General features: G+C 37.1%; 1 protein-coding gene across 2 annotated transcripts in view; it reads left to right on the plus strand.

Annotated features, from left to right (window-relative positions):
• Positions 1-8035, plus strand: part of PREX1 (phosphatidylinositol-3,4,5-trisphosphate dependent Rac exchange factor 1) — a 287903-nt gene that overhangs the window by 161173 nt on the left and 118695 nt on the right. For both annotated transcript variants that reach the window (XM_070744658.1, XM_070744659.1), the window contains exons 6-7: positions 1213-1374; positions 7273-7406. In XM_070744658.1, coding sequence (XP_070600759.1) covers positions 1213-1374; positions 7273-7406 — 296 coding nt within the window. The remainder of the gene's footprint in view (positions 1-1212; positions 1375-7272; positions 7407-8035) is intronic.

Consider the following 8035-nt stretch of genomic DNA (forward strand, 5'->3'; position numbering starts at 1 on the left):
GAGGTGGGGACAAATTTCATGGTCCAAGATGATGGCTGTGGTGTACCAGTCCTGGATCCTGTCTGGAATTCCTTGAATGCTGCAGGATTTCCCCAGTTCTGAGTCTAGGGCTTCTTTAAACTTGTGTACTAAGAGCCGTTCAGGCCAGTCCTGTAGCTTTCCTGCTGCCCTTCTGAATTCCCACACTAATTCTTTGGCTGGGCGATCTGCCTGCTTCAGCCCTTGATTTGCTCCTCAGCTTCCACCTGTTGGGCTACGTTATTGAATCAGACCCTCATCAGGCAGACAAACTCATCAGGTGGACGAACTCATCAGCGTCATCAAGATCAGCTTTAAGTCAATCTCACCACTACTGCCTAATCTATTTGACAATAACATTTCAGAATCACAGGAAGATCTAGGCCTAGTTGAGATGCAGTCTAATCAATAAGGCTTTTCCAGTTTTCTACTCTAATTCACAGATAATCAGTAACTGAAAAATGTGAATGAAATAGTTGAAACATGCTCTAATAAGAAACGTCAATGAGACTAGACAGTGGCTACAGCAATCTGCTTTAGTAAATTTACAGTGAAGATGTTGAAGTGATGGATAGCTTTTGTTTTACAATCATCTCTTGACAGTAAAGGAACTTGAAGTTAAGAAGTATGCCACAAGCTAGCACTTGAGAGAAGAATAATGGAGGCCATGGAAAAGATATTCAGATGCCCATGATGTAAAACAAAGATCAGAATAATGCAGCAAATGGTTTGTGATGCTTTACAGCAGGGGTCTCCAAACTTGGCAACTTTGTGGAATTCAACTCATAGAATGTGGACTTGTGGGAGTTGTGGACTTCAACTCCCAGAATTGTGGACTTGTGGACTTCAACTTCCAGAATTCTCCAGTTAGCATGGCTGGGGAATTCTGGAAGTTAAAACCCACAATTCTTAAAGTTGCCAAGTTTGAAGACCTCTGCTTTACAGGAGCAGAAATTGTGAGTATGATGGACTAGGGTAGAAAAAGCATTGATGCTTTGGAACTAAAGATATGTAAGGTTTTTACTAGGGTTTTGTAATTATTTTTTAAAATTGTTCTTTTAAATATTGTTTTTATTTCTTGTAAGCCACCCAGAGACCTTGAAGAGATGGGCAGCATAACAATTCGATAAATAAATAAACAAACAAACAAACTCATTTCTCTTTTCCCTTTTCTTTTTTATAATTTTCTTTCAGGAATTAGCCAAGAGGACACCCACTAAACACCCAGATTATCAAGCGGTATTGAATGCATTACAGGCAATGAAAACAGTGTGCAGCAATATCAATGAGACCAAGAGGCAGATGGAGAAGCTGGAAGCTCTTGAGCAATTGCAGTCTCACATTGAAGGATGGGAGGTATGGTGGAAAGTGGGTAAAAGATTTAATTCTAAGCTTTTGGTCATCAAGTAGAATTATCTATCTAGAAGTAGAGGAACAGATTTAACTTAGCTAGTCATTCATTCCTTACCTCATTATTTTGTTTCTATGTCTTACTTTCTTTAACATCACAACAATAACAACAACAATAACAACAGAGTTGAAGGGACCTTGGAGGTCTTCTACTCCAACCCCCTGTTTAGGCCGGAAACCCTACAATAGTTATCCAACATCATCTTAAAAACATCTAGTGTTGGAGTATTCACAACTTCTGAAGGCAAGCTGTTCCACTGGCCAACCGTTCTAACTATCAGGAAATTTCTCCTTAGTTCTAAGTTGCTTCTCTTCTTGATTAGTTTTCACCCATTGCTTCTTGTCCTACCCTCAGGTGCTTTGGAGAATAGGTTGACTCCCTCTTCTTTGGGGAAGCCCCTGAGATATTGGAACACTGCTAACACATGTTAGCTTAGTTCATGAACTAATGTATGAACAGTTTACCATGGTTTATATTTGTTTACTATGTTTTAGTTTTTAGGTTTCTTTCTGTTATATTTTATTCTGTTCTTTTATTGTATTTTTTTTATTACAAGACAGTTTAGCTGTCTAATTTTTTTTTTTTTGATATAGAGAAAAGTTTATTTTAAGTCTTCAAAGTTAAAAGTTTTTTTAACTCTGCAAAGTTCTGGCAACTAGATTTTCACTAAAGTTGCATCAGCCCTTTTGTGTGGGGCCTTTGAGCTTTAACTTTCTTTCTTTTTTTAAAGAAATTTATTTTTTACAAATATACAGTGAATGCATAAGAAACAGATAATTACAATTGATAATTAAAACATGGCAAATTACATAAGCAATAATCGTGTGCTTTGACTATAAGCCAAGATATAAAGACAAAACAATCAATGAACATACAAACCTACAAAGGGAAGAAAGAAAAAAAAAAGGGAAGAAGAAGAAATGTCTAATTTTTACATCTGTAACTGAGTTGATTAAAATTCATTTGATGAATTGATTATGATTTTTTTAAATTGGCCAAATGGTGATCCAGTAATAATTCCTGCAATTGTTTTGATAAGCATAAGAATTTGACAGAGGCCACTGATTAAGCAAGAGGAGAGCTTTCCAGCGAGCAAATGTGTTTTTTATTCCACTGTCTAGAATATAATTTGCTAAATTACTTCCTGTACTTATTGGTGTCTGGAGCACCCTGTGTTTGAGAAGCTGATGGTAACCAGCCGAAATTCTTTTTACTGGACACATCTGTTAGAAGTCATATAAACTTCCTGATGTTTAGAGTGTTTATTCCACTTTGAGATTGTTTTGTTTTGACTTGTTCATTTTCTCCTTCAGACTTCTTTTTTGGCATCCAAACGGAGCCATGTGGATGATGTAGATAGCCAGCTATTTAATTTTTGTTTTTTGTTTTTTGGGGGCTAGCAAGTTGGTCACCAGAGCTCAGATAGAATATTCAGTGTCTGAGCACAAATATAAATCTATTGTGAATTGAAGGTCAGCTTTGAAGCCTCAGTAACTACTTTGCCAACCCAAATCCATTTTTTTAACCTTGTAAGTTGTTCAGGGGCACCTTGTGAGACTACAACTACTCCAGAATGCAGCCGCGCATGTTGTTGTGGTATACCCAGGTACACCCACAAAACTCCCAACACTCTGTGAGCTGTACTGGCTACTGATTGGTCTCTGGACACAATTTAAGTTGTTGGTTATTACCTATAATGCCCTACATGACATCAGACCAGAGTATTTATGGGACTGTCTTCTGCCACAAAATTCCCAGCGACCGGCCAGAACTCCCTTCTCCAGGTCCTGTCGGCCAAACAGTGCTGATTGACGTGGCTGCATGGAAGGGCCTTCTCTGTGATGGCTCTGGCTCCATGGAACCAACTACCCCCAGAGACTCGTACTGCCCCCACCCCCCTAGCCTGTCGAAAGGTTGTGAAAACATAGCTTTGCTGGCAGGCCTAGGAGCCACAGAATACGACCAACTATCCCGGGCCAAGAAATATGAATGTTTGCTGAATGATTGTTGTATTTCAGGGTTTTTAACTGTTTTATATTGGCACTATTTTAGTATGTTGCCTATTATTGTTTATATTGTTGTATGCTATATTATTTATTTTCTATGTTGCCCAGAGTTTGTAAGGAGGTGGGTGGCTTAAAAGTTAATTAAATTAAATTAAATTGTGGTGAAATGAGCAGCAAACAAATGTAATAAATAGAATAATAAACTAATCCAGGATAGCCGTGGGCTAACAACAGTAATAATAAGAAAACAAATGAGTTTGGCTAGGATAGTAGTAGATTAAGAGCAGTAAGAATAAGGAAACAAATAGGATTGGCTAAGCATTGCCGTAACGATTTAAATGGAGCACAACAAAGATTCTGAGAGTTGGAAGAATTTTTGATATGTTTATCAGGGTTTTGTTTTAGACAAACGAAAGCTGCTTGCTGATTTATTCCATTGTATGAAGAATTCGAAAAGTAACATCATGTACTTCTAAATGTTTATCTATATTAGAAGCTGATCTTAATTGAATACACTTTTTGTGGCCAGAAAGGAATGTAACCAGAAGGGATGTTTCTTCTGTATTCCTCAGTAGAAACATAAAAGGAAAATCCCTAAATGTATTCTAGTTTTAAAAAAGGAAAAACAATATAGAGAGCGAGCTGCAACAATAAATAGATATCAGAATTATTCTTACATTTGATCTTCATAGTCCTTTTTAATATTTACTTTACTTTCTCCTCTAATGGATTACTTTCTATTTTCCATTATTAAGGCTATATGTGCTATACAGTTGATGATCTGAATGTTTAATTAGTGTTTTTGAATCTTTATATATATTGGGTTATATACCAGTGTTTTGGTGGGGTTTAATGTTAGGATGAGAGTACAGATTTTTCACATGCAAATAATTCACATTTCTATTGGTAAAAGCAATTAAAAGTTTAGAAAACGGCCTGAAATTTTACCACCAATATTTCTTTATTGTATTGCCAAGTTTCAGTGGTATTTCCTTGGGGAACAGAGGGACAGAAATAAATACGGTAGCTTATGTGGGTTGCATGTAGCCTGTGATTGCTTTTTTCTTTGTTTGGATCTGAGTGAGGTATGTCACATTTGTTTACCAAGTACATTTTCTGTAACCTTGCTTGCCAATTATAACCAAGTTCCAGCCTTTGATTTAACTGGATAACTAAGTACTGTATAACTAAGCATGGATACAGATCCATGAATCTCAAACCAGATATGAAAATTATATCCTTTAAAATAGCTTTCCTCAACTGATTTGTTAGACTAAATCCTCATTGTCTATTGAACCCATCTGGAAGATAGTGGTTTGGGGAAAACTGATCTTTAAGAACTGGAATATTTTACCCACCTATTTGAACAACCAAATTCTATATGACATAGAGTAGACTATTTTAAAAAGTTGATAGGTGGATTGAAAAGGCCTACTCAATTCAGAATCATTCTAGTGTCACCCATAAATACAGCCTAATTTATTTCAAATAAGTATTTCAAATATCATACAAAATCTTGACCTCAAAACCAGTAGGTTCTTCTAAATAGAGTTGAGAATGTGGCATAATAATTAGTAATGTACCTATGAGATTGAACTGTGAGCCAGGAAATTCCTGATTTAAATCTGTGTTTCGCATTTGATACCAATTCAGCAAATGATTGGAAGAAAGCTCGACTTTCCAAACTTCATCTTTTTTGCGCACTTATGTGAACGCTTCCTGTTGATGCTGATGTTCCTTCGCTTTACCACTACTACTAATAGTACTTTATTAAATCTGCAAAAGTGGTTATATTTTACCTACCCAGCCACTACCCCATAGCAATTTCTGCTAGCGTGGCTGTATCATATAAAAAAACTTTTTTGCTGATGGTATGTATTTCACAATTTTGGACTAATTTTTTTGTCCTATTTTGTAGGAAGTCATCAGTAGATCATATTGATCTATTATACTTCCTTAGTCTGGTATGCATTGCAGATAAGGAAGTTAGGACTTGACAAACACATTGCAAAAAAAGAAATATATTTTTATACTTTCTCTATTTTTTGTTCTGTGTTTCTTATAAATTGAATTGATTGAGTAATTTACTAGCCAGGAATTTTTTCTTCTTAATTTGAAATATATTATCTGCATTTTTTCATGCATAGGAAATCATACTATATGTTAGAAACATAAAATTGGATTACTTAAGTTTGGTATTTCCCTCCTTTATAATTTGGAATATTGCAAAGCAATTGTCTTTCAAAATATCTTGGAGACTTCTATTACTTTAAAACAAGTTGATTGAACTCTTAACCTGAGATGGCAAATGAAAATATAATATAACAATGTTTTTCTGCTTGTAACACCCTGCAATCCATTTTTCTAACAATATACTAGTTCTAATTTTACAACTCTAAACCTCTTAGGAATAGTTTATCTCGAGTCCAGTACTGTAATGGTATATGGAAAAGATTTTGGGAGACAGGAGCAAGAGGCACAAATTTTGTGTGTGTGCTCGCATTTCGTTCATCGGCCAGGGGGCAAGTAATTAATAGCCCCAAGCCTGAGGACACAAATGAGTCTTCAGACTCTTGCAAAGGTGGGGAGGATGGGGGCAGTGCAAATCTCTAGGGGGGGGAGAGCTGATTCCAGAGGGCCGGAGCCACCACAGAGAAGGCTCTTCCCCTAGGCCCTGCCAAGCGACATTGTCTAGTTGACGGGACCTGGAGAAGACTGACTCTGTGGGACCTGACCGGTCACTGGGACTCATGCAGCATCAGGCTTTCCCCTAAGTAATCTGGTCCTATTTACTCTTCCTTGATCTTTACTGCAGTCATTGGCTCCTCTTTTGCAGAGATGTCTTCAATCCACTATCCATCTCCCCAATGGTCAAATAAAAGGCAGCTGAGTTCACAGGGGAAAAAAAAAGAGAGAATGGCAAATGTCTCGAAAGGGACTCCCTCTACTTTCTTGGATTGCAAAGGGGAGGAAGGGAAGATGTATTTTCGCTGTGTTTTCTGTCTTGTCTATTTCTTAATTATCTGAAAAGTATCTGTCTACCATCATCTTATGGCAATTGTTGAAGACCCTTTGCCAAATATACTGTAGCAAGTTGGTGGCTAAATGAAGGCTTAAATAAAGGATATTTGTAGCTCAGGGTTGAAATGGGAGGTCCTTGGTACTTCTTGAACTTGGTTGTATTCCTGCAGATATTTCATTACACAGACATTGATCAATGAGCATCAATGTTCTTTTCATCAATTAAAATAAGTCTCTCCCCTGCTCCACCGATTGCAATTGTCTCCTTTTTGTACACCTCAGTTCACCTGTTGTTTCTGGGAGGTAATAAGTAAAGCCCCTTCTATTCTTTATTCTTTTAAACAACTATTTTACGTCTTTATATCTTTACTCTGTTTTATTTTACAACTGCTTTTACTTTGCCTTTATGTATTATTATTATTATTATTATTATTATTATTTATTGGATTTGTATGCTGCCCCTCTCCGTAGACTCTCTTCCTAGTGGCTTTATAGGTTTTTGTATTTTTTAATATCTTTATATGTAGATCAGCAAATTCTGGTTACTGGATAGTTGAAATGTGTATCAGATAAACCGAATCTTAGCAAATGCCTTGAATGGAGGGCATTAGGATAGAGAAAGTTAAGTTACTTTTTATAATTTGATTTTTTTGGGGGAGATATATTAAAAAAGGAACATGAACAACAGATTTAGTCAAATAAATTCTAAGCCGCAGTTACTGTGAAAGCAGGATTTGATTAGCATTGAGAGTCCAGAATTCTGATAATATGTTCTGTAATGAGATAGAATCCTGAAATAGTTCTTTTGTATTCTAGGGCTCCAACCTGACAGATATTTCGACCCAGCTTCTGCTTCAAGGAAACTTACTAAAAATCTCAGCTGGAAACATCCAGGAGAGAACATTTTTTCTCTTTGATAACTTGCTCATTTATTGCAAGCGGAAATCCAGGTGAGTGCACTGTCTATGTCCATTGCTCAATTTCCTTAATAATAAATACAGTGGTACCTCATCTTACGAACGCCTCTTCTAACGAACTTTTCAAGATACGAACCCGGTGTTTAAATTTTTTTTGCCTCTTCTTCCGAACTATTTTCACCTTACGAACCCAAGCAGCTGCTGCTGGGATGAAGGGGTTTCTTTTTTTCCCCTTTTTTGAAGAAAGAAAAGGGAGGGGCTGCTTGGAGTAGGAAATTTTTTGCTGAGAACAAGGTGCTTGCAAAGGAATTGAAAGGGTGTCTTTTTAAGAAAGAAAAGGGAGGAGGGAGGGGCTGCTTGGAGTAGGAAATTTTTGCCGAGAACAAGGTGCTTGCAAAGGAATTGAAAGGGTGTCTTTTTAAGAAAGAAAAGAGAGGGGCGCGCCCCCTTGCCTTTCTTCCTTCCCACTCACCCTTTAGCCTAGCCTTGCTTCTTCCACCCGCCCCCTTTAGCTGCTCCTCCCTGCCCTCTGTTCGCCTCCCTTTTAAAGTTTGGGATTTTCCTGAAAGATTTGCACACATTATTTGCTTTTACATTGATTCCTATGGGAACCATTGTTTCATCTTACGAACTTTTCACCTTACGAACCTCCTCCTGGAACC

Source organism: Erythrolamprus reginae, chromosome 3 (genome assembly GCF_031021105.1).
Source record: "Erythrolamprus reginae isolate rEryReg1 chromosome 3, rEryReg1.hap1, whole genome shotgun sequence".
Lineage (NCBI taxonomy): Eukaryota > Metazoa > Chordata > Lepidosauria > Squamata > Dipsadidae > Erythrolamprus > Erythrolamprus reginae.